Source organism: Bombus affinis, chromosome 7 (assembly GCF_024516045.1).
Source record: "Bombus affinis isolate iyBomAffi1 chromosome 7, iyBomAffi1.2, whole genome shotgun sequence".
Lineage (NCBI taxonomy): Eukaryota > Metazoa > Arthropoda > Insecta > Hymenoptera > Apidae > Bombus > Bombus affinis.
In genome coordinates, this window is record NC_066350.1 from 3947640 (window position 1) to 3973984 (window position 26345).

Consider the following 26345-nt stretch of genomic DNA (forward strand, 5'->3'; position numbering starts at 1 on the left):
ACTGTACATCGACGTTGCTCTTTTTCTTTTTTTTTTTTTTGCCATTTGCGTTCACTTTTCGTTTTTAAAACAAATACAGTAAACTTTCATGTCTGATAAAAATATTTTACACTTTGACATTGTAGGTTGGTCATCCCATAAATAATGCGATTTTTCTGACAGTTAAGTATAAAGCGATGGAAGTTGTCTTTACGTGGTTAAGAATTTTATGAAAAGAGGATAGAAAAGTTCAAGTAGAAAGATATCTACTACGCCAACAAATATATAATAGAAATAAAGGAGAGTATATTATTGATTGACCAAATATATTGGCAGAAAATTACATTATTTACGGGGTGTGTTAATATAATTGTTTGCGATGCTAGTCGACTTTTTTTCAAGTTTTCTGAGATGTACGTACGGAAAGCAATACAAAACACTTTACGTGTATAAAAAGCCAGTGTTTATGTTTATTCGTATTGTTCTTGTACGGTTAATAGAGGATACCGCAGACAGTGAACGTTTTATCGTCGATTCGTAATTCGGTTTGTATCGCTGAACAAAATGAGATTCAGTCTCGGTTGCTTTAAATACAGCTATATATACTTGGAAATATCATCGCCAAAGTGAACTTACGAATTCTTCGAAGAAGCATGAATGCCATAAATATATAAATGACATTTTTTGTACACCTTAGAACGATGTAACATTGCACAATATGTTACGCATAAGTAATAAATATTCCTAGATTTAAAAATATCTTTATATCTTCTCTTGCGCTGAAAATGAATCGTGTTGAAAGTCATGGATCCCTTTACTACCTCTTCATAAAGGATATTCATGTTAGATCATCTTGGAAAAAAATGAATAAACAGTTTCCACGAAACGACCATGTTAAAAAAGAAAAAAAAAAGAAAATTTGTCCGTGTTTTACTATTCTTCTTAAGAACAAACTATCATTTTAAACGAAACATGGGGAAGCGTTCCTCTTTAAAAAGTGAAGAATTTGCAAATAATTATACTCGTTTGTGAAATTAATAACATTAACCGATTCGTTAACGAGACGATACAACCGACTGCGCTTTCTGAAGTTTCACGGTAGCTATTAGTTGTTGCGTACTATACCCGATTTCAATTTCCTTTATTCTTGTAAATAGGACATTATACAGATTATAGACAAGTTGGAAAATTTTTTAGTGAAGTGAAAATAGGAAATTTCGTTTGTTAAATATTCAACGCTGTTGTCAATGAGCTATTCATATTTCTAGAAAAATGATATCGTTTATTCACGTAATTCTTTCGAAACTATTATGGATACCATAATTCGTTAAATGATCAAAAGAAGAAAAAGGAATGGCAACCAACTGTTGTTCGTGCTGATTCGTTATTCCCTTAGTGTTAAATACGCGTATATACAATATACATACGTATCTTTTTAAAGGATATTCTCGTCAAAGACGTGTGTATATCTTTTCAAAAGCTCGCCGCCACGTAAATACATGTCCGTCGCAAATGTTACACTGCGAATTCTGTCTTACTTTCTTCTTATACTAACGTCTCATATCGTCCATATCGTTCTTCAAGAAATGTAACATATTTGTAACACAAAATGTGGCCATACTGGCAAATTTGGTCCAACACGTACGTGGTTCTCGTATAAGGGCATCGGAGTTAAAATCTGCCAATCGCGTCCAGATCGTTTGCATACACTTTCTTCATATATTTACAATTCACGAATTTTATGTATATCTTTTAGTATACACGATCCTATTGAGAATCGAAAGAAAAAATTTCTTGTATAAAAATTAATTAGAAATATGAAACATAAAATATTGTGGAATTTTGTTCGATTTAAATTTACGTTTTGAAACAATTTGTATAGGATGTACAAAAGGTAAGTTTGGAAAATACCATAGAGGCATTCCACACTTTTGAAACGGTGGAGATTCGAAAAAAAAAATTCCTACAAAATTGAACTTAACGTTGAAGTTCAGGATTAATATTTTTCTATTCCATCGTATTCTACTCGTCACGAGGATCAAACCCCTCAAGGGAACCACGAGTCGTACTCGGTTGTTCTCTTGGAGAAGATTATTAAAATTTTATTATTAATTCCATATATGTGCGCGTGTATGTATATACATCGTGTACCGAAAATCGTGGTAGAAACAGAGAGGCGGAGATTCACCGTGCAAAGGTAAGTCGAAAATGTAGAATGGTGATTGTTGATACAAGGCTACGTTTTCGAGAAAAACCAACTATGAAATTTCATCGTGTGCAGTTGAAAAGCAACGAGAATGAAGTATATGCAGCTTCATAGCTGATTTTCTCGAAAACGAAGCCTTGTATCAAAAATTGTAACTTTACGCGCGATACTCTGTACCACGATCTTTGGTAGATTTTATATAAAACTGATATTACTCATAATATATTTGTATCTTGCGATCAGGCAGAATTTACATAGCGCGCTATTGACGAAGCCACTGTCAATCATTCTTTAGCACGTGAAACAACAGATCGACAATCGGCTAAGGATAATGAAAGATCAGTGCGGTTCAGAAGTTCCAGGTCCTTGTGATTTCTTACGATTGGATCAATTCAGTGGATCATTTCAGTTCAGGTGAACGGATTATATCCATTGAACAATGAATTAAACTATCGAATTGAATATCGTTTAGAATCAACGCGCAATCTTAGGGAGAAACTTGGCCGAAATGCAGAAATGCGAGTCCGAGGCTGTTTAAACAACGTATTAAAGTGATGGCCATACGAAAGTTAGCACGGTTATTATGCAGATTCGAAAAGGAAGAAAGAAAGAAAGATATCTGCGTGCGACGGCAGATGCCATTTATCATGTATTTGACTATGAAACGTAAATATATTATAAATAAAATCAGTTTTATATATATACATATATACATATTGATGCTCGTTGATTGTTAAGACGTTTGATCCTCGTGATGAGTAGAATATGATGGAATAACAAAATTTGACTTTGAATTTCAAGCTCAACGTGAATCTTGCACGAACTTTTTTTTAGAAATCTCCGCCGATCCAAACGCGTGGAATCCCACTATAATGGCTTTCACACTTGTTTTTTACACACTCTTTACATAACAAGCGCATTTTACTTTCTTTATTCTTCTGTAAATTAATGAAATAGATACAAACGGTAAATTGATAATAGTATTCGTTGTCGATTCTTGCAATTTTCAAATACTACTTAGTATTGTTAAATATAGGAATTGATCAACTTTAAGTATAATTAATATTTAAAACACCATATGTATAAATATGCATAAATATGCATAAAGCAACTGTTCCCTGTAGTTGATGTAATATAAGTTATTTAAAATTTGTTATTTGTTTGTTACTTAGAATTATTTAACATTTCTTTCATAATTTCAATCATAAATCAATTTGAATGCATTCTTGAAACTTATAGAATTGCTATTTTCATTTTTAACAATCATTTATGTATTTTCATTTTCCACTTTTATACAATTTTCGAGAGTAATTAGGCGATAAAAGATATAAATTGATAATTACTTAAAAATTGATAAAAGATATAATTTGATCTATTGTAGCAGAAAAATATCTATTTATCAATATTTTCTGCATATTCGAAAAATGTGGGAATATTTTAAATTTAAAACTAAGAAACGAAAAGAGAGAGAGAGAGAGAGAGAGAGAGAGAGAGAGATCAATTCAGAGAGAAAATCAATTACACATATAATTATACATGTATTAAATATGTTACAGAATTTCATTCGTGCGATTTTATGATTTTGAAAATGCAATATTTATATCTCGATTATCATAATGTATAATTTATAATATGGTGCTGATAATGTTATTTTTTCGTTAAGATATTTTTAAGAAGATAGCTTAGTTCCTGTATTTCGCCGATTAGAGTTGAAAATTAATTTTTAAACATACGGCCGTATCGAAAGTACTAAGAAAAATATTTTTAGAATTTTAAATGTCTGCTATTTGCAAACGGCAATACGCAGATTTGGACAGATTTTAATGCCTCAGCCAATTGTTCCTATAATGTGTTTTATATATATGTATATATGCATATATATATATATATATATATACACACACACACATATGTATCGTGTATATGTTTGCACTTGCAAATTGTCAAATATTTCACTATGTCTTTAATATTTTCTCCTTTTTTTTTTCATATGATTACATTTTATTACCTACGCACGTACATGGTATGTATTTTCCTCAGTACAGTGCATCGATGCTGTACATAACAAAGATTCATGGTATGCTTTCTACACAGAGCCATTTTCATTGCTTCTATGTGTATCATTTATTATTTTTCCTATGTTCGGTGTTATGTTTCATAACGTTATTCCGTGACTGATATTATATACCATATAACAGATTTAAAAATATTTCAGAATTAAACAAGGAATAATAGAATGACTATAATAGATGAATAGCAACTTAGAACATAATAAAAATACATTATTACAAGTAATGAGAGTAATAAAAAAAGAGAGGAAAACAAAATGAGGAAGTAGGTACATAGGATTTGTTCAAGTGCGTTCATTTTACACAATGTTAGAGGAAGGATTTAGAGAGAGGAATTGGAAAGATAGATATAATGTGGTGAAGAAAATGTCAGTAGAGTAGCCGCCACTTTACTTTACTTCTGTTTTCCTAAATCACAGTCACATGTATGGCTGCTAAATCACGGAACATATTTCATCACCAATATTTTTTAACAAAAAAAGAGAGAAAAGAAGGAAAGGGGAAGAAAATATGAAAAGTAACTTCAAAATCTTATCAATACTGGAAAGATAGTTCACTAGTTTACACAAGTACAAAATATAATATTTCATTTAAATTCTTTGAAAGGGGCAAGTACTTAGAGACACTCAATCTCTGTTAACGTCCATTCCTGTATACAAGAAGAAGCTATTCAAAAAACAATGTGATCATTCCAGAAAAAGCCAGATATATTAAAATGTTCCTTCTTTTTTTAAATATCCGTAACGTGAGAAATATTTTATCACTTTCATTTGTGTAAATTATAAATTAGATTACATGATTCATATAAAATATCGTGAAAACCACAACTTTTAAAACAAAGATATTTTAAAAAAAAGGTAAAGCTATTATACCTAAAATATTCCTTTTGATTAAATAATGTAGTATTTATAAAACGAACGTTAAAAGATATTGAATTTGAGATAATTTGTGCTATTATAAACGACTTTAAAATTTTTCTCTGAGTACTAATTCTGATAAAAGTGACGCGGTAAATAAGAAGAGTAACATTGTTTAAAAGATGTGATATGAACACGGAATATATGATTTCTAATAAAGCCGTCTAATAAATGTGTAAATATCATCGCTAAATTACATTTTTTACACAATAAATATACTTTTAAGGAGATAGAGATAGAGAGATAGAGATAGAGATAGAGATAGAGAGAGAGAGAGAGAGAGAGAGAGAGAGAGAGAAAGACAGACAGACAGAGACAGACAGACAGAGAGAAGAAACTTCATATTAAAAAGAAATCAAAACTTTTTCAAAGTATTGTTCACAGGAGTGACCAATGCAGATTTCAAGTGTCTCTTCTCTTCGGTAATCGCTTGCCACCAGTGTGTTTAACACTCTATAAAAAAACAATAATCAAGAAATGGTAAGAGAGTAATGTAATTTCGTGCGCGCGCACGGGCGCGTGTGTGTACACAAATAATATCCTAACACTTTAGGAAAGGGTTAACTTTGGAGGAGGGTTGGGGGACCATTCCGTGCGCAACAGTTCATATCTGAAGGCCCACAATCTATAAATCTTTTCTTTTTTTGTTTTATCCTAATCCTGCCTGCGTTTTCATTATAATTATTATTCTACAAATTACAATGCTCTACTCTACCGTTTCGGATGTATCCTAATTTTTATATAATATATATATATTCAGTATATTGTATATTTTTCCTATTTACAAAATATGTAGAATAGACATTGTTCCTATCCTAACTACAATATGCGTGCCGTGGCGCGAGACTTTTAAACCTTTCAAGGTGCGCTTTTTTTTTTATAAACATATCACTAATTACATAATCTATTTTACAGCCAAATTCAACAATTTCTGTTGAAATTCAACGCGTTTCCTCTAAAGGTATGAATATTTCTCTATAACGTAAAAATACATTTGACCGATAAAATGCGCTAAAATAAACGAAATATGTATATATATATAATTTTCATAATGAACAACGATTTCTGTTAAAAGCGTAATAACAAAATTTGAATTGCAACAACATATTCAATAAACCTCCTCGGCACCTTTTTTCTTAGCTTGGTGCTCGATATTAGCATTAAATTTTATCTATTTGCAATTATATTTTCCATTAGATCATATACGCATTTAATTAGGGCATGCTAAAGATAAAAGCAAATAACTTGTCATGGCCAAAAAAAAAGAAAAAAAAAAGAAAAAAAAAACAGAAAAAAATACGGCCTTCATAAAACCGCTTACATCTAAATTGGCCAAAAGGAAAAAGAGAAAAGAAGTAAAGAAAAAAGCAGATTGACTTTAAAATGCTTATAAAACATAAATCAAACGCGTTGAATTTAAACAGAGTTCTAAAAACAGTAGATAAGTACTTTCGAGAATATTGTAAACATATTACATATTACCTATCAAATGGGGTCTAACAATTAATTCTTTATTATTAAGGGACTTTTTATTACGCATGCATTCCCTTGTTTGTCGCCGCACAATGGCACGATTTTTATCTCCATTATAATAATCTATGAATCACCAAAAGAATGCTTCCGTCTTAAAATTGTCAGACACAGCATCATAGATACTTTAAACTCTCCAGATATCTTCCACTCCAAGTCATGCCATAGTATTTACAAGTAAAATAAACATATCTGCAGACTGCATTACATAAATTTTGTGCAATGTTTATCGCAGTTCTTTCTTTCTTCTATAGTTTTCTTTTTCATCTATATCATATATAAAGTATAACTAAAGTATATAAACTCTGATTTCATCTTATAATGCTTCATTAATTCTAATACTCTCTGATTACGTTTTTCTCTTCCTCTTTCTCACAAAAACACCCACACACATCCTACACTCACGCGAAACTTCATTTTCTATATCATGCATACTCCTTCTTTCTTTCTACTTGGATCTCATAGTATTTTTAACAATGTTTAACAATGGCTTAGGCCTTCCATAATCCTTGCAAGGTGTTTCGATGTACAAATATCGGTCATGTACGTTTGGTACTGTACAACTATGAGTTGTGATTTTATAATGTAGTAAAATAATTTCTTCACTTCTATATTACCATTTCATAAATCATCTTTAGATTTAGAATACAGAAGAGTATTGTCTTTTCTTCTGATAGAAGAAAGCTCTTTTTTTTTCGAATTACATATTTCGAAACAGTTATTTTATGTGATTCTATTATTCCTTCCTCGTTTCATTATTAAACAGGATAATATGATTAAGCCTGTAAGTTGAGCTTTTAACTTTCTAGTGAACGTTATATCGTTGCTAAAATACAGTAGATTCTTTATCACACCAACATTTTACAATTTTACATGTTATTATTCCAATGGAACACAGATACTCGAACACGCATTTAAGTCAACATTAGTAATCTTGAGAAACATTCGACTCAATATTTCTTCAGTTTTATATACAATAAGAAGATTTTACTGATATGTGTACATCAAACTCACCTTGATATGCCTGTCTAAGTTACCTGCACCAGGTTACATCAAAGTTCGAATTGCACTAAAGCCTTGCAGCACTTTACAACTCGCTAAAACTTGTACATCAACAATTTTTTCGATAAAAACTTTCCTTCTTTCAATGAATAATGATGTACTCATGCTGTGGAGTAAGTGGATGCATAGTATCACAGTTGGCACGTGGGCGCTAGCTACCACTACTGCTTACAGGCAGTATATGTGGAGCTCCCATCGACGTAGGGGGAGCAGTCAATGGTCCTATGGAAATGATCGTAAATTTTATAACATACATCACCTCTTACAATTATAATATTCAGGAATAAAAAAAATATAAAATAATTACCAGTTATGTTAGGTGAAGGTTCAGAGACAGGTAGTGGACTCACTAGACTGTTAGCACTCATAGGTGTCGAGTTAGCTTTTAATTTTTGCCTGACCTCTCTAATCTTTAATTGCAAACTTGTCTTATTAGGAAATATATCTGAATGTTTTGCTTGAAAAGTTGTAGTAGCTTGCGTTGAAGGAAAGTAACCGTGTTCTTGAAATAATTGCATTACAAGGTGTCGACGTTGCTCTAGTACTTTCCTATGACCCCGGTCATTTTCGCTTCTGCCAATTCCTACAGAGTTTCCAGCACCTCCTCCAGGCGTTTTTGGTGTCCTAGGAGAGCTAGCATCAACATCTCCCACTAGATCGGTGTTAGTTCTATATGCATCAACATTGAAATCTGGACCAAAGAACGTGTTTCCTGTCAATTTGACACTGGAAGTTGATTTTGGAGTAGCAGATATTGACGTATCAGATTCGATGTCGTCCTCATTCACTATTTCAAAAGATACTTTTATTAAAGTAACAATAAAAATTTGAAAGATAAAAATGTTTTTTGTGGTATCACATTATGGTATCATATTAATAAAATAATTACTTGTGGGCCTATGAGGTGCTTGTGCAGATTTTTTTCGATAACTTTGTATTTGCATTGATGACTGTAAATTTGAAGCATGTAAGCCAGATGTTACTACTGAACCATGACCACAGGAACCAGCTGTATTGATACTGATTGCACTTGGACTTTGTATATCTTCTGGTTTAAATTCTGGTAAGGACGAAAATTTTTCTTGGAAATTCACTTGCTCGAGAACTCTGTAATCAATTGTATTTTCGCATATTTACTTGTCATAGATGTAAACAAGTGACATAGTTATAAAAAAATTCAAGCAACTATTAATTTGGCATACCGGTCCATTCCATCTTCGACATTTTTCTTGAAGAAAGAACCCTTTTTAGTAGATGGTGACGGGGAAGCATGAGATTCTGAAAAATTTTGTTGTTGCTGTATTTGCTCTGTCGCTTGAGATGTGTTCGTTTGTGGACGATTGTCGCAATGTTGAGACACCAGAGGCCCATGGTCTCCTGCAGTTGATGTGGGAGGCATTGCTATGACATAACAGAAAAAAAATATACAAAAACTCTCTCTTTAAAACTTGCAAATTCAATTTCATTATTAAAAAGAATTGATATTTATACCATCATTTAAATAGATTATTGTTACGGTAGAAATATTATGGGATCGATAAAATTGTACCCATTGATTGTCTCCTTTGTAACGGTGCTCGGCCAAGCTGTGCTGGAGTTGGAGCAAGCATAAAAGGACCCTTACTTGGGCCTATATCATTAAGCTGTGTTTCATCCATGGAATATGATTTATTTGTGGAAATTTCAGTACTACCATGGTTACTGAGTGGTGTATGGGGAGTATGTGGAGTAGATGGCTGTTTATGTTTATCATTCGTAGTAGGCAGAAGAATATTCACGGTATCTTTTCTTTCCTGATCAGACTTTACATTGGTTACTGAAAAGGGATAGAAGAAACCTTTAATAGTTCCCATTTGAAATATACATATTGTTATTGTTATATATTATAAATCCCATATTGAAAACAATCTATGTATATTAAAAAAAGTTTTTCGAAAATTATTAAAGAAATCAATGATAACATACCATAAAACTGGGCATGATTATTCCCTACTTGATTTTCACCTTTTTCTGATTCTGCAAGACGTGTTATTGAATGACCAATTCCTCGATAAGTCGACGTAGTAGAAGTTGTTGAAACCGAGTATGGTTTGCTCACTATGACACTTTGGGTTTCCATCTTATTACCAGAAACTAAACCTTGTGAGGATATGTTGCGATTGCCAGCATCTATAATTAACAACATGCATTTACTTTATATCCTTTTTGTAATTTTAGAATCAGTGTGATTTCAAATTAAAAATATTTTCAAGAAAAACTGGTAAAAAGATGATATGCAAATGTTGTAAACATAGTTTTGCTGTATGATTTTTTATATATATATATAGACTATACGAATATTAGATCAATTTTGAGGTGATTACATTCTATAGAAACTTACCAGAGATTGGTATATTGAATCCACAGTACATCCGGGGATGAGGTGATGTTGGACCAAGATACTGCGATCCCTGCTGCGGTTTGGAAACAGCCACCAAATCGTTATCGAGCAATGTTAGAGTGAACGATGGTTGATAAGGGACAGCTGAAGTAAGGGGGCGAAGAATAGTGCCTAAAGACTGCAACGGCTGCTGTTGTTTAAACAGAGCCATCATAGGTTTCGATCCAATCTGTCAGTATTGTTAAACTTTTGTAGTTCAATCTTTGAGTTTATTCGCATGTGTTTACATAGAACTCTTTGAGAAATCCAAGAGTTCGCTGCTCCCTCAATTCAGGTTATAATATTGGAGAGAAAAAAAAAATAGAAAATAGAAAGAAAGAAAAAGAAAAACAATAAGGCAGCAAGGTAAGTAGGCACGTGCGAATAGCACTCGAATTATACTTAAACATTATAGTAACTATTCATACCTTGTATTCAGACAGTTCATAAAGTAAACATTTTCAAGATAATGAATAAGTAATCGTTTGAATGTAGAAAACATAATTATGCTTGTATTAAAAGTATTATTTGTAATTATTAGTGTTAACCATTAAAACAAGCTTTTCAGTTACCACTCATCCTTCATTCAAACGATGAGCATGAAATGTTTTAAGTATTCACACATGCCTGGACAAAAAGGAGCATTTTACACAGGATTTCAAGGAAACAAAACATTTTACATGTCTTTAAATTCAATTACGTTCATATATAGGTTCACTTCGTCTGGACTATTTTAGGTATGTATGTTACTATCATAAGGTTTCAATAATTTATCTGCAATACTTACGGAATGTAATACCGGAGCAGCCGTAAATTTAGGCATATTTCTTCCATTCTCATGAATGCTCGCCACCAAATTGCTCATACTATATTGGGTACTATACTGTTGTTCATTTTTCACTGGTTCTGGTTTAACAACTTTTGGAGATATTGGCATGGTAATAAAAGCACCACCAGTAGGTTGAAAACCTGATACTCCAGTCGGATTGACGGGGCTATGATAAGGATATGTGCTGGATAGAACCGAAACGCTTCCTCCTTTATCCATAGAAGTATGATGATACTTTGTTGTTGTCTCAATACCTGTTGAAGGTATTCGTGCTAGACAAACGGAAAAATTGGTTTTACCATACTATACTACATAACTAATGCATTATGGTTTTTATTTCATTAGATGTGTAAGCGAACCTTTTATCGGTTTAGGTCTACAGGTTACTTCTTGTTTAACATTCATTGCTTCCCTCTTCTGACCGCTTACAGGTGAAAACCGTGATTGTGTGTAACATTTTTTTTCAGCATCGTCATCTTGTACGTCATTATCGCTATCTGTTAGTTTATCTTTGCACTTTAAATCTATTTCAGGTTGTGGATCTTCACAGATTACCATTTGATCTTCATCTGATGCATTACCATCTTCCTCCTGTTTTAAATCAGGTTCTGTATTTTCAAGTGGCAGAGGCATTTCCATTATCCTATGAGTATGCGACTGATTGATAACCTAAATATGAATGAAATTGTTTAATTCTATAAAATGAAAAATAAAATGTTAAAATTGTAAATGATCTAAATAAAATTTACATCGATCGTGGGAGCTTCATTGTATACAGTAGTAACGGGAACAGTAATTTCGTCTGTAGCTCTTGGCGTTAATGGTACATCGTCTGCCGGTGGTCCCGTGTCTGTTTCTTCCCCAGTACTGTTCAATTTCCCTCGGGATTCACTACCTTTGAAACTTGTCGTTGAAGATTTCCGTCTATCTTTGCTACACCATTTCCAATCTGGATGCGCTTTAAAATGTGCTTCTTTCACCTCCGATGCAAGATCATGATATTTTTGTTTTTCTTCTGGACCTAAGGCATACCACCACTCTCCCAATATCTTGGACACAGTACGATTATCTTGGTTCGGATGTCTTTGATGCACCACTGCACGATGTCGTTTAGAAAAAATCATAAATGCGTTCATCGGTCGGCGTATTCTGTCTTTAGTCTGTAAAATTATATTATGAATGAGATATGCTTACGTGTTTGGCGTTAATCATTACATTATATTGGAATAAATTTAGGACATGATCTTACTTTGAGATAAAAATAATAACATATTCACTATCTACTTATTTGAAGTATAGTACTTACTTTAAGTGGACTCTGAGGCTCTTTAGAATGCAATGCACTAAGGGACTGACTGCGTCTCTTATTAGCATTAGCCTCAACTTCTACGGGAGTTGTCGGTTCTGTTTCAAAAACATCGTCATCTTCTTCTTCAGCGGGAGTTATAGGATCCGGACCCGGTCCAGATCCATCTTCACCAGGCGTACTCATGCCAATTGGAATTGGAGGCGCGCTCAAAGGTGGACTTAATGCAGATGGTGGAGGACTTACTTCTGACTGATCCAGTACCGTTGTCTGCCAAGGGAAAGCTGCAATGATATTTTCGTGTTAGTCACGATCACTTTGGTTAACCCCTTGCGGACGAGAGTCGGCAAATAACCGCCCGAATCTGTTCACAGTTCAGGACAATTATTTTGAAGTGGCTGGGCATACGTCTATTTTTCTGAGCGATAGTTTTATGCGTATTTACGCATGGGTATAGTAAACTAAACAGTATTATGTTTTTGATGAAAGAAAATTATAGATCTTTAGAAATCTTATCTTCCGTTTAACGTAAACTCGCGATGCAGGATGATGGTCGAGTCAGAATGAATTTCAATCTTTCAATGACATTACCAGACGAATCAGCAAGCTTTTTATATATTTTATATATTTTTTATAATACCTTATACACGATGCCTAAAAGATCCAGAAAGAACATATTCGATAATGATAGTAGTGATGACGAACATTATTTTGAACCTGACAAAATAGAAGACGACGACAGTGCTTCAGACAGTGAGAACGAACTCTGTCCAACAAGGAATCGTCTCAGACGTTTGGATATTTCTAGTAATAGTGACAATGATGATGAACTAAATATTGATGAAAATAATACAAGCCTCGACAATGAATAACGCAAACGTTCAACGTGTATATTTTCTCAATTGCGCACGCCAATATCTCTCGTCCACAGCGACGCTCACTCGTCGAGCGGCCCCGTCCGCAAAGAGTTAATAATGATGTGAAAAGAGCAATGAAAATATGTGTTGGTGTATCATGAAAACAACTGTATTAATGAAATTAGCAAAGTAGTTAATATTATCCTTAAGTATAATATAGATTTCAAATGTAACAAAAAGATATCAAATAGCAAAAGATTATACTCTGAACCTTTTGATATTTTAGGATTTAACATAATTTTCTTTTGCATTAATAAAGATCCAATAAGCGAACGTTACTAGTCACGCTTCGACAGTGTTAAAATAACATTGAACATAAAATATGATAATGATTTGTATTCTGATTTTAAAAAATGAGGCAAAATAAATAGTTAAAACATGAGCAAAAGATTACTAGATAGTACTTGCTGTAAAATATACAACAATACATTTTGTATGTTTCACAAGCATTCCTTTAAAATAACTTGCAGAAACTATAAAATTATCAAAATATATGTTATACACAGTAACAAATATATGTTACTCTCTTTATAATATCATGATCAAATTCTAGTATATTTCGTTAAACATAAATAAGTATATATATAAAAAGTTAAAAGTTAAATTGTATTAGTCATATTATATCTATACGTTTTTATGCTAGAAATATAGTATTTTATATATTTTATTATCTATATTTTTTTACTATCTAATGAATGTTAGAAGGCACGCGTAATCTTATGCACCATTGATAACATATGTACTTTACAACAAATGTAAGGATAATCACACGTTTTGTTTGACAGTTAAAATTCAAACCTTTTTTCCAGTTGCGCACTGCATTGTTCAGTAATGATGGCGGATGGGGCTGGTATGCAGGAGGTACATCATGGTTGCCATCTGTGAAAGTCTTACCGTTTAGTCAAATTCACTGTTATGATATTGATGCAAAATGATAAAATAAAATAATGCGAACGTAAATTTGAGTTTCAGCATCTCATAAGATTAATTCATATGTATAAGGTGTCAATTTTTTCTATTGATAATTGATATCAGGCTTTTTTTAGCAAGTTACATAATAAAATTATGCTCGACCAAAATATACAAACGAAAAATAATTTTTTAACGCAGTTGTTACTGGGTAAGATTTCACGCAAACTATAAGTCATATTGAAAGCTAAACATAAACATTTAATAAGATGATAATAGATTTTCTAACGTTGATATACTTACACAGAACTCCATTATTTTTAGAATTTTCTTCCCTAGACGATTGTGTTTTAGAAATTTGTACCAAGTGCGCGGGTTGTACAATTACATGCTGGAAGACACTTGTTGGGGTAGGCGGGTTTGAAGCTTCAGTAGTGGTTGTCATCACAACGCTCGTAGGTGGTGGTTGCGCTCTCTGCATATCCATATGAGAGGATGCATGTGTAGCTACTTTACTCGCCTAATGATCGTTATTTAGAATTCGTGATAAAAAAAAGAATTACTAGTAAAATTACTAAAGCAATACTAAAGCTACTTACTTGTAAAACGGATAATTTATCAACATGGACGGATGAAACAGCAGGTGACTGTGGAGGTTGGCATTGCGTCTGATGTAACGTTGCTGGAAGCTGACCTAAGTGATTCATTAATGCTGGTCTATATTTATCATCTTGATTGTTTATATGGCCTGCTGCAGACACATCCATACTATTTTTGATCACAAGATACTTTTTTTCGTGTTGATGTTGCATTACATATATTGGTTGATTTTGCGTTTGTGGTTGAGCATAATCAACTGGTTGTTCTAAAGGCTTATGCAAAAGAGTCAAGTTTTGTGGTGTTGGTGCAGACAGTGGCATATGAGGTGAATGAGATGGTTTCAATATTTGCGGGTTTTGTTCAGATATTTCAGAGTGACTGGAAAAGCCATTGTTTGTTGTGAGTGCATGCTGAAGAATGATGCCTTGCTGTTGTTGAGCTATAGTTGTCACAACTGATGGATGCCGCGGCGGTGGGCTTTGTTCCGACCATGACAAAGTTAAATTAGATCCCGGTATTCCACGACTCACAGGAGAGATTCTTATCACGCTTGTTCCTATACTAGCAGGGACTGGGGCAGTCGGAGCTGGTCGATTTGATCTTACCACCCGATTGGGTTCAGGTTTTATCACCTGCTGCTGATACTGAGTAAGGAAAGTAGATTGAGTAGGCGAATGTTTCCATTTTGCACCAGGCGAAATTAATGGAGTTGCATGATGAGCAGGACTTGAAATAGGCATAAACACATTGTTTTGATTCAGTCCCAAAGGTGGTACTGGAGATTGATTGATACAAGGGGATATAGAAGATTGTCCAGTTGGCGAGGAAAAGGCTGGTGTTGCTGATCTAGAGCTTCCCAAGGAAACTATAATAATAAAATATAACGGGAATTAGGTTGATAAGTTAATAATTCAAATATCTTGTAAAATATACAAATTTGGGGAAGTTACCTAGCATATTAGCAGCTTCAGTTTCATCTTGATCAAATCGACCAGCAATTCTTCTATCTCCATAATTTGGAGAAGTATCAGAATCTCTAGATGTTTCCTCACCATCCATCTTACCACTAGAAGTATTCTTAATTAATATGTAATATTATTAAATGCGATGATATTTAGTTGCGGATTATTGCATGTCTTCTTACCCAGGAAAGGTATTGGTTGGACCTCTAAGACAAGAACCTTTCAAACTAAGATGACGAGAACAGTATCCCCTTCGTTGACTTTCTTTAGAACATCCCTCTTTACTACAGAGTCTGCGCCATTGTTTACCATTGAACTTTTTTCTAACTCCACTTGGTGTAGCCACTACATCACCTTTTTTATATCTATGTGGCGTTGCCGCCTGAGATCTATCGAATAATTTAACAATTCAACGATAGATTGTTATGCTTGTTCCTTATATACTTTATTCGCAAATAGGGAAAATCATTTAATTATCGTTATTACCTGGGCGTGGCTGCTTGAGAACGAGGAGTTATGCTGCGTTGCTCGACTAAACTACTGGTACTTCCCCGACTTTGCATGCTGCTTCTTTTACTGCTGCCTGACAATTTTGCATCTGTCAATTGAATAATTACGTTACTATTGTGTGTTCCTAGTTTTATACTCGATAATTCACGATTATGATAAAAATGAGAAAATATGTCGAATACAATATCATCGTGAAATGATATTATGTTAACATTTATTACGACCATAACTATAATATGTAGTTTTTGAAATTTAAATACTCATCTCTTTAATGGTTGTGTATCTTCATTAACAAAATGTGCTATATCTAAATCATACAAGAGATAGAATTTTATCTAACCTGCATCCGAAGGGAATGTAATATCTTCCCTATCCAAGTCATCTTCGCTTTCTAAATCATCATACGGTCGACTTCCATTACTTAATGCTGTAGTGGCAGGATGTGCAGAGGTGGCTAGAGTCATGAGAGGGCTAGTACCAGTAGTTCTGTAATAACCACCTGTGTCGCCATGAGTTGATATATGAGATGTATGATGAGAAGTGTGATGAAGTTGCAAAATTGGCACTGCTGTTGAAGGTTCTGAAGAATTTCGATAGCCATGTTCTGCGCAAATAAAGGACGCAAAGCATTTAAATAAATGAAAGTAAAGTTTCTCGATTAAAAGATATTCATTTACAGATGCATGTATTGCGCAGAAGTATTCCATACCAATTCCTTCGACCCTCGAAGAATCACAGTCTTCCAATCCTTCTTCTAGCTCGTCCCACCATGGGGGTTGCACTAACCGTAGATCCGCACGTTTCACAACATAACTATCACTCTGATCATCTTCCCTTGGTATTTTAACAACAAAACGCTTAGGTTTGGTTAAAATTTTGCACACTGTCCCTTTTACAAACACTTTAGCAGCATCGATATGATTGTTTGACGTTGGACACCTAATACAAACTTTTGCATCTAAAGTCACTTGGCCAACCGAAGGGCTCGCATCACCTATCACATCGTACCTCCCCGCGCCCAAAATGTCAGTGTAACGCATTAGTTTTCTTTCCCCGTCAAACTCTATGTAAATTTCTCCTTGAACAACATTACGAATAACACCTGGATAATAATATGAATCCCTTAAAGCTAACACTCTGTGGTCGCGCCACTCACTGAGATCAATAGCAACAGTAGCAGGCCGAGGACGAGAACGTAAAGATTCCTCTCGAACAGAATAATCCACTGCTGTACTTTGAGGCGGTAAAACTACCACCGAATGTGCCGAGGATACCTATTAAAGTATTCGTTGCGTTAATTAATTTCTGAAGCTTGTACTATTATTATTTGAGCAAGTATCAAACTTTAGTAAGAATTAATTATCTAATAATGTCGTGTTATATACCTGTACCTGATAGCAATCGGATTCTTGCTGCTGCGGCGATTGCCGAGTTGCTAAGGTTGCCTGCTGAACTAAACCTGATTGACCGAGTGGCATATTCGGTGCCCGTATGTTCACTATATTATTTATGGTTCTCGTTACATTGCTGGTTTTATCCATCTCCTCGAGCTCCGATGGATCAAACTTTCGTTTCTTTGGAAGTTTCTTAGCACTGATCGTTGGATCCGATGGATCCCGCTGAGGAGGCGCCGGCGGCGGGGGTGGCTGTTCCGGAGTAGATTTTTCTTCGATCAAACTGCCTCCACCACCCCCGCCTGCTCCATATTGTCCGCTTCCGAGGGGATCCCGTTTTTCGTGCATCTCAGAATGAGCAGTCAGCATTTTGACCACCTCACGCTGCTCTACGAATTAACAATACGACGTTACACAATTGACTTTCATAAAGACTTCATATAATCATTCGTGAACGTCTAATAACTATTTTTCTATCCTCTTTTTCTAATATACAATCGTTAAAATTGGCAAAGAGGAATAAAATATAGAGAAATATCAGAAAAAGTTAATTTCTATCATAAAAAATATCGCATACAAGCAAGCAAGTGCAGAGTTTCAGGGAATTTCCCGTTATTTCAATGTTTAAGTTAGATTTACAGTTTTTAGTATTAAAAAAGTGTCATTTAGTAAAATATCATATATAATTATTATTATCTTTGTTATATTCTCCTTAACTGCATATATCTACATTCTACATATCCTTTTTTTCTTTTTCTTTTCATAGTATGGTAACATCCAGTTTCATATTGTGATGATTTTATTGTTTAGCTAAACTTTAATTATCTAAACTTACTCGTATTAAAATACAAGTTTTATTTCTCTCTCTCTCTCTCTCTCTCTCTCTCTCTCTCGTTCTTCTACACACTTTTCACACATTAGTGCTCGATATTCGAAACATTTGAAACGTTTGAATCTTAACGAGCAGCGAGCATTTCCACCTTCGATTTCATAATACTTGAGTAGTAGTTGCTTACTGTTAGTCGATATATAACTATTGCCGCGTTAAATCCGCATTTCATAACTTCCGGAGTGCATATTAATAAGAAAAAGCGCATCTAAGCAATAACAGATTTGTATTTTAAATATTACACTAGTCAGCAATAACTTACACACTACTATGTAAATATGTGAAGTATTTGATACGAAGAGAGAACAAAAATTACCACATATTTTTTTCTCATCGTACACGAATCAAATATATTGTATTTCACTATACACGGCTGTATAAATTTATGACTCATAGATTCGTTCACATACAACGTACGACAGAATGGTAATTGCGTTATCTCTATATTCGTCGAACGGGGGAAATAGATTTGTAATACATATTTGCAATCATCATTAACTTTTTAACCGATTTTAATAAAAGAAACTATATACATAGATGCAAAATGAAGAAATGCATAATCCAAACAATTGAACATGTTTGTGTTGTTCAAACAAATCCATGAGTCATTACACTTCGAAATGAACGGAAAAAAGGCAAAGAAGAAAGAAGATGAAGAAGAAGAAGAACAGGAGGAGGAGGAGAAAGAACAGGTACTCATTGATTCTTATCCACGGACGTTCACATTACGAGCACATGAATGATTCGTAATATCCACGTTTTATTTTTTAAACAAAAGAAGATGGATAAGTAAATTTTCGGCATATCTTATTATCGGAAAATGTGAAAATGTCCGATCAAAATATGACTAATTAACTCAAATTTTACTTTTTCGAAGATCGAGTTTCTTATCTCTAACTTTCATGCCATACATTTTTAGTTCGTTTTTATGGCAGAAATGATACCCTCTTCGATAGACACCATTTACTACATAATATGATTTCCAACTTATCCTAATTCGTATGCACGAAGGCATATGCAATTAGAGCGTGGATACAAAGTCAGTATTCTCAAAAAGGATGCCTCGCGCGTATAAATTTCACTTCCCGTTTGAGACTCAATTTACGATCTCTCATATACTTGTGTTCGAGTTTTTTACGCACATCGAATCATGCACAAGGGTAAATATTAATATCTCCAATGAAGGCTTCACGAAACAATTTCTCTTAGGTTGATATATATAAAACAGCTGAAATAGAAACGAGTTGGATTCTATTTGTTAATTTATATTTAGTCTGCTATAGTCTTGCTAGTTAGCTGATATATTGTATCAAACCTTGAAAATTGTAAATACCATAGAAAGTTATTTATCCAATGGGAAAGCGAAGTGTATAAATTAATCCTCTATAACGCCGTGTAATTTCAAACATTACATATCCATCTATCTATATATTCCAAGAATTATCTTTTACTCTTTCTACTATCTACATATTTGCTTTGACCATCGCAAAATCGATTTAGATGGATGGAAAAAAGGAAATAACGAAACGTTACTGCTTTGAAGGCTAAGAGACGGGTATGCAATGGAGTAAAAGCTAAAAAAGAATTGGTCGGAATAATTAGATTAGGCGAATATTAAAAGCGATCGGAAACTTTTCAGTGTATATACGTGTATGCATGTAAGTATGTATTTATACTCACAGTCCGTACAGTCGAGAGGAGGCTGTGTGCTGAAATGTGGCGAGTTGAAGTTGGGAGGGTGGTGACACCGGCTGGGTGCATACCTCAGCACCCGGCTGTCGGGGACAGGATGCGTCGAGTCTGGGCTTTCTCGTCTTTGTCTATCTTGCGACAGGGTTGCTGTTCCCTCTCCCAACTCCAATTCTTCTTCCCAGCCCCAACTGCCGAGCATCCTCCTCCGAAAATTCTCTTCTTAGGCGAACACTTTTCTCTTCTTTCTTAATTCTCTTGTAACTCTAGTCAATGTCCTGAGAACAACAAAGAACGTGTTTCAAAGTGGTTACTACAGGATTCTGCGAATGTTCGGTTCTCACATCGTTTGGTTTGGAGTTTCTGCGACTATTACGTTAACCTGGTTTTCTTAAAATCGAGAAAACCGTGGCAGCCTCCAAACCGAAACTTTTCTGCTTTACAATGGCTTCCTTCGTTATTTTATTTCCACATTATCCTACATCGACGACGCACCTTCGACGCACCATCTGATACCTCTTATTTCCTTAATTTGAATCTTAATCCACGTTAAACAGCTACTCTTATCTGCGAAATCTTTTGAATCTCGTCCTAATGGCAATGCACAGCATGGCAAATAGCTGTTCTGTTGAGCAGCACGTCGCGTAACGATAACAAGAAAGATTAACATTCAAACGATAGACCACTTAACGGTTTCTGAACAGATTATAATAGAAATCATTCTCGAATTACACACGCATTTGGATTATCGTTCACGGCGGGGAGCAATTTTCTCTTGAGTTACCGTGGGCTCTCGGCCACGCGGTGTATCATTCTCGTCATCATCGTGAGGGAAAAGATAGCGTCGTAATCGACAAATCGTATCGAACATAATCGGTCCACTTGTGACGGAACCAAATAACATTTCAGTAGCGAGCGCTCGGTAGCGTGGCTCGACGCATCGAACAAGGACACGTGACGGAAAGTATACAATTTGTATAATCAGATTTTACGCACGCTGTTACAAAACGATCGCCAAGCTTATGAAACAACTGTTGATTGCGTTCTTCCAAACATTTCTTTCAACACTTGACTTATACGTGTGCGTATGAAAAATTAACGTTAAAAAAGTTATTACGAGTATTCGAGCCGATGATGGCGTAAAAGAAACATTAAGCGTAAATAGATTGATGAAAAAAATTAAGATATCAAATATCCTGGGTGAACATAAAAGAGGAAAGAAAGAAAGAGAAAATGTTAAATATCGAATTTAAATGTTTGGTATTTTTATTGCTGTCGTGAAAAAAGCTTTTGTATGCAAATAAAATATGAAATTACGTTTGATGCGAAATGTGTTTGACTTGTATACGCGAGTGTAAAAAAATGAAGTGGAGTTTCTCATAATTGGCGATGAACGCTATTTAAAAATTTAAAACAGAAAACGTGCGTTTTTGAATTAACTTTTTTTTTCGCACAAATAATCAATATTTAGTAATAAAGTTATCATCGAACCGATATTGAAAAGGAGCGAAATTATTCTGTTGTTGTTCGACCAATTATTTTGCGCAATATTTTATTGTAATCGGTCACACGGTATGAAATAATGTAATAATTGGCAATGTTTAGTAATAAATCGATAAATGTAGAGAAGTAGAGTAATTTTTTTTTGTTTCTATTATCGACCGTATGTGCGATAGACTCATTAACACGGCAATATGTAAAAAAATGTTTTGAAGTAATACTTATAACGAAGAAACGAAGAAGGTACTGATTCTCGGACGTTTAACCGTTTGGAAAACCGGCGGATATTTGTGCAAACAGTATCGATACGCTAGTTCGCGCTGGACACCATGGTACACGCATTTTGAGTAAGTACGCACTAGAATGTATTCAGTCAGTCAGGGTCGGAATAAAATCACAAAGACGAAAAATGTCCAAGCTTGGAATATCACCTCGACCTTCAGGCTGACAGGGATCGTGCTAAAAAACACAGAGCGACAGAAATCGTGTAGGTATACACAAGCCACGATTCATGTGTGCGAGCCGTAGCGAGAAGCGGAGATTGGCACGCGCGACATAACCTATTCAAGAAATGATCGCGTTTCTTTCTCAAATCGAAGAAAAACGATCGCACTTCAAGCCGACTCTCACTTCCGCAACAGTACCCAACACGAAGATTCCAGGGGTGACTAACGAGTACCTAGTAGTCAACAGATCTACTTGATCGTAGCCGCTACCGATTACAAAATACAAATTACAAATTACGAATTACAGATTATAAATTACGAATTACAAATTACAAATCACAAATTACAAATTACATATTACGAATTACGGATTACGGGAGAAGTAGAAACGAGCATATACAAACTATTACAGTAAGAAGAAAGCACACACAAAATAGAGACGCGCACTTACGAAAGCGAAGAAACGGACGTGAGACGAGAGCTCGATAGAAAAGTTTCGATACGAGATGAGAGACAAAATCGATCTTGCGGATCGATTGGAAATCACGCGCAACGCGCAACGCACCGAGCACGGTAGTACGTCTATCCCAATCACGTCTCGGCTCTTTGCATATAAAAAAAGAACGGAGAAGAAACACGGGGAAGAAAGATGAAAAGGGTGTGACGTTGCTAGTCTGGTTTGGTGGGACGAGGATGAGACGCGTATGCGTGACGTTCTTATCTCACGTTTAAACGAGTGAGACGGTAAACACAGGGGAAACTGGAAGGAAAGAGATAGGAAAGAGAGATGTTACCACGGGGTTCTTCGCGTCCTACCACCTTCGACACTGACGAGAGAGAGCCGAGTTCGCCCCGTGGCCTGGCTTCTTGGGAGGAAAACACGCGTTCTCGTGATCGACGCCTTGTGTGTATGTAAGTACGTGTGCCTCTGTGTGTGTTGTGTGTGTGTCTGTGTGTGGTTAAGGGGAATGTAAGTACTAACCTCGCTACGCTCCCTACCACGAGGCTGACTCACGATGTGCCTGTCTTGCCTGCTCCGAAACTCTTCGCCATTGTGTCGTATCGGTTGGTCGTTTGGTCGACTCTTTCTCTCCCCCTTTCTCCCTTCCTTCTCTCACGCTCTTTCTCTTTTTCTTACCGATGTTCCCTTTCCTTTACTCTACTCCTCTTGCCTCTTCTTCCACTCCTTGTTTCCGTCTTTTTCTCTCACAACGTTATCGTAACGCTGTGGAGACGCGTTTACAGGTACGCGAGGGTGGTCAAATGTCTACATGTGTACCGGGACGAAATTCAAAACCTGTTACGTGACGCCGCTCAGAAGATAATAACGTGGCCAAGCCGAACTTGTTCGTTCGAAGATTCGAAATTCTCATCATCTATTTCCGCTTGGGTCGCATTCTACCACGAGAAGAAAATCATTCTCGATCTGTTTTTCGCTGTTATTTTCGATCATTCGAATGTCGCGCAAAAACGAATCTCTCACTGTCTCAACTTTGCCATGAAAAATCGACTCCGTTCGACGTTCGAACGTATCTTACTTCGCATCGATACGTTATACCATTTTAAGGATGCAAATATGATGAAATGTTGGCTGTCTGTTTCACTGAGATATGCATTCTATATTTTGGAGAAATAAAATACTGTACCCTAACTGTAATTAAAGACGAGAATCTCTTAGAAAGTAATATTACGTTATTATTTGAAATTATCTTCGAGACAAATAGGCATCTCGAGCATTATAATATCCGAAATAATGAAAGCTTGAAAAAGACGTTCAGGTTATGCAAACAGAACACTTACGGTTAGTAACGATTTGTATAATAGCGTTACACGTAAATCGGTGAATGTGTGGCACTGATATACGAGTGTATCGTCGAGATTAACTTGCTACCATCAAGGCAAAAATGAGTCATCGAGTGTGAGTAATATGATAAAAGTAGGTTTCTAATTGTTATATAGTCATACTACTACTGTAAAATAGTATACGCACACACGCGGTATGTACAAACAAAGGGAAATAATTCAACTAGTTGCGTATCTTGTTGCGTCGTCGACGTTCTGACCAAGTTAAATAAATTAATAAATAATTCATAAATACAAAAAATTTACATAATCGTCATGAATGAGCAACGGATAATGTGAACATTGACGAATGTGTTTAATACTTGTCTATAATTGTCCATTTCTTTTGATCAAATGAAAGCAATACAAAAGGAAGAGGAAGAAAAAGAAAAACAAATAGCGACACGTAGAAAGTAAAGTCTAAAGAACTTTCAGGTATCTGGTTGGTATACTTGTTTACGTCGACATCAGCAGCGTGTCGCGTTACCAGTCATTCGATATTCTCAAAACGGGAGACTTCTTTAGCAAAGACAACCGAGGGATGAAGTCACCCCAATAGCGATCGAAAAAGCCTACCGAAAATACCGTTCTAATTGAATTAGAGTAGGGTGGACTCGATGTGCGAACCAAAACACCACGTACTCAGAGAATTATATTTCTGAAGGCGATTAAATTAACAACGAAAATTGCAATATTATGATACTTTAACTCTTTCTACTCATTCTACTAGCATTATTGTAACATTTCATGACGTAAAAAATTATTTTTAATTGTATCGTTCTCATCGATGAAAAGTAGCTAAGGAAAGAAGTCTGTAAAAATGTATTGAACTTGTTCAGAAAAATGTTCGCAATGCAAACGTAATTTTAGTACGGTTAATAACAATACAGCACTTTACAAGCAATTCATTGCATTAATTGTAAGTAAGCGTACCGATTGATATCCCTTTGAGTTGTAACAAATTTCACAATAAAAAATGAGAGAGAGAGAGAGAAAATGGGGTAGGTTAAAACAATTGGCGTGCGACGTGAAATCCCGTGATACAATGCATGAAATCAGTATACACATTTCTGAAATGTCAGGTAGATGTTCCGTAAGACTGTGGAAATTCGAAAACTAGAGTGTGCACGAACAGACTAGATTACAACATGCCGCGCGTACTCTGCTACACGTGGAAATCCGAATGCAAGTTGTGTAGGAATACCTACGCGATACGCTTGTGTATTATGCAAAAAGTACTTTGCGTAACGTCTTTATTAGCGGTCCGCTTTCCCACTGTGCAATAGTCGTAGCTTATTGTTAGAAAAAAAAAAGAAAAAAATCGTTTCCATTTGGACTTATCGCGATCATAATATTATACCATCCAGCGAGAATTAATCAATTTCTACTACACGGTCGCTCGTCCACGAGCAGCTTTCTACTCCGTGTTCCATACGTCGAGCCTGTTGCTCGATATACTTCCAACAATTGCACACGCTGCAAACGGAAGAAATATAAGTTTTTACATTTAGACAGCGCTAGTTGTTATAATATTTATAGGCGTAATAAGCACCGAAGATTAGATATACTTATTGTATTTTATAGATAAGGTTATTTAATGAGATTATGAGAGTACTTTTACGCGAAGGAAAGGGGAATTGGAACTCGAGTATATAGTGAATCGTTACAATCTGTCACGTGCATTGATATAAATGCTGGTACATTCGAAACACAACACAATTATTATTATTCTTTGAATATGCTAACCTTACTATTTTACCTTCGACGCTGAATAAACGACGACCTATTTTACGTCAGAAAATTTACAAAAACGAACAATTACACAGTATAGTGTTATCGTAATCTTGTTTTCAAATGCCGCGACTCCTGAGATTCGCGAGATTTTAGATAGCGTACCCAGTAAGTAACAAAATAAAAATTCAAACTCTAAGAAATAAGCGATACATACCACACACGATCAAACGATGTTTATCTATTTTGGAACGACGATTAAATTAAAAAAAAACCTTAAGAAATGAAAGTAGATTTATCTAATTTTTCATTTACATTACTCCATAATAGGACTACACGGAACAACGTCCCAGCGTTAGAGTATATTATCCACGAAAAATGTCAAACCTGCAACCAATACCTTTTTTCCCCGATATCTATTCCCGAAACGGTATACCTACTGGTGTGCAGGTGCCATTCAAGTTCAAGCAAAGTATACTAAAGGGGACTACCCCGGGCGTATTATGGCCTCGGTATTAGTTTCCTGACTTTAAAACGAAATCTCCAGAGAGTGAGAAAGAGAGAGAGAGAGAGAGAGAGAGAGAGAGAGAACCAGCCATACGAATTACGCATGGAAAAGAAAACAGTGGATGATAGCTC

At 35.0% G+C, this 26345-nt stretch overlaps 1 protein-coding gene across 3 annotated transcripts in view; it reads right to left on the minus strand.

Annotated features, from left to right (window-relative positions):
* Nucleotides 1-20: 20 nt before the first annotated feature.
* The window catches only part of LOC126918514 (putative transcription factor capicua), a 44457-nt gene continuing 18132 nt past the window's right edge, over nucleotides 21-26345 (minus strand). Inside the window, exons 2-22 of one of the 3 annotated variants that reach the window (XM_050726489.1) lie at nucleotides 20179-20465; nucleotides 17601-17993; nucleotides 16925-17489; nucleotides 16556-16819; nucleotides 16192-16303; nucleotides 15888-16094; nucleotides 15694-15809; nucleotides 14743-15608; nucleotides 14447-14663; nucleotides 14033-14113; nucleotides 12318-12601; nucleotides 11761-12171; nucleotides 11371-11680; nucleotides 10970-11283; nucleotides 10144-10372; nucleotides 9729-9932; nucleotides 9313-9579; nucleotides 8966-9164; nucleotides 8653-8870; nucleotides 8071-8550; nucleotides 21-7985 (exon numbers count right to left, since the gene is read on the minus strand). In XM_050726489.1, coding sequence (XP_050582446.1) covers nucleotides 7915-7985; nucleotides 8071-8550; nucleotides 8653-8870; nucleotides 8966-9164; nucleotides 9313-9579; nucleotides 9729-9932; nucleotides 10144-10372; nucleotides 10970-11283; nucleotides 11371-11680; nucleotides 11761-12171; nucleotides 12318-12601; nucleotides 14033-14113; nucleotides 14447-14663; nucleotides 14743-15608; nucleotides 15694-15809; nucleotides 15888-16094; nucleotides 16192-16303; nucleotides 16556-16819; nucleotides 16925-17489; nucleotides 17601-17993; nucleotides 20179-20259 — 5889 coding nt within the window. In that variant the 5' untranslated portion in view covers nucleotides 20260-20465 and the 3' untranslated portion in view covers nucleotides 21-7914. The remainder of the gene's footprint in view (nucleotides 7986-8070; nucleotides 8551-8652; nucleotides 8871-8965; nucleotides 9165-9312; nucleotides 9580-9728; nucleotides 9933-10143; nucleotides 10373-10969; nucleotides 11284-11370; nucleotides 11681-11760; nucleotides 12172-12317; nucleotides 12602-14032; nucleotides 14114-14446; nucleotides 14664-14742; nucleotides 15609-15693; nucleotides 15810-15887; nucleotides 16095-16191; nucleotides 16304-16555; nucleotides 16820-16924; nucleotides 17490-17600; nucleotides 17994-20178; nucleotides 20466-26345) is intronic. The other 2 variants (XM_050726490.1, XM_050726491.1) reach the window with 2 other exon arrangements.